The sequence below is a fragment of the Pediculus humanus genome, genomic scaffold (genome assembly GCF_000006295.1).
Source record: "Pediculus humanus corporis 1103172107713 genomic scaffold, whole genome shotgun sequence".
NCBI classification, from domain to species: Eukaryota; Metazoa; Arthropoda; class Insecta; order Psocodea; family Pediculidae; genus Pediculus; species Pediculus humanus.
In genome coordinates this window covers 40,141-41,153 of record NW_002987317.1, presented here as the reverse complement: position 1 = coordinate 41,153, position 1,013 = coordinate 40,141, and the positions used below count along the sequence as shown (strand labels likewise).

The window sequence follows — 1,013 nt, the reverse complement described above, 5'->3', positions numbered from 1 at the left end:
AATAAATAATAATAAATTTTTTTAAGTTATTAAATACTCCTGAGTTTTAATTCGCTGTCTTTTATAATGTATTTCCGGTGGTATTTTATATGGTATTTCCGGTGGTTTCGACGTAGAGCTTTGTTCAGCAACATTATAATTTCTACGATTTATCCAAGCGCCATATTCTTCACCTTCTTTATACCCATAATGAGAAACGGTTATTTTATCATTTTCATTACCAGTTTTTGCATTTTTTAACAAATGATAAACGACTAATATGAGAGCAGCTTTTCCAGCAATTAGTGATTTTATAGCGAGAAAAAATAAACTTTTTAAAAAAAATGGTAAAAGTGCCATTTGTAAACCGATGGGTATGAGCAAATGTTTATAATTTCCTTTTTTTTCTTGCCTTTGATTTTTCCTACGTTTTCTTTTTTTATTTCCACTACCTTTTTTACCTTCTTTTCTTCCGACTATTTATTAAAAAACAAAGAAAAACAAATTATAAATTATTATTATTATTATTAATATTAATATTAAATATTTTTTTAAAATTAATTATTCACTTACGTCCTTTTTTCGTCCGAGCAGTTCTATGAGTTTCACCATCATCTTCATCATCTCCATCATCATCATCTGTTGGCTAATGTTGGATTATTTGATTTTCCAGAAACTGGATTAACATTGAATGTTATTTTTCCGTTAACATTTCTTCCGACGTTCAACGATAAATCGGAAAAGAAATTAATTTTAACGTTGTAATATTTAGATAATTCGTTGATGGCGGACATAACAATTGGATCTTTCAACTCATTTTTCATTTCGTCTTCTTCTTCTTTTTCTTTCGTTTCGTTTATCAACGAATTAAATTCTTCAAAAAAAACGTTATAATTATTATTATATTTATTTTCCGCGTTATATTTTTTACCATATTCGTAGTGTGCGTTTTTCTTATCAACTACATATGCATTATCTATCGTATATATAATTATTTTTGTCCACGTTAAAACTCTCCGGTTTTAATATCGAGT

At 27.2% G+C, this 1,013-nt stretch overlaps 1 protein-coding gene across 1 annotated transcript; it reads right to left on the bottom strand.

Annotated features, from left to right (window-relative positions):
* Nucleotides 1–21: 21 nt before the first annotated feature.
* Nucleotides 22–339, bottom strand: Phum_PHUM310610 (uncharacterized protein; the record flags this gene model as incomplete). Its single annotated transcript, XM_002427287.1, has 1 exon — nt 22–339. One exon carries the CDS (start codon nt 337–339, stop codon nt 22–24), a length of 318 nt encoding a protein of 105 aa, XP_002427332.1.
* Nucleotides 340–1,013: the final 674 nt, after the last annotated feature.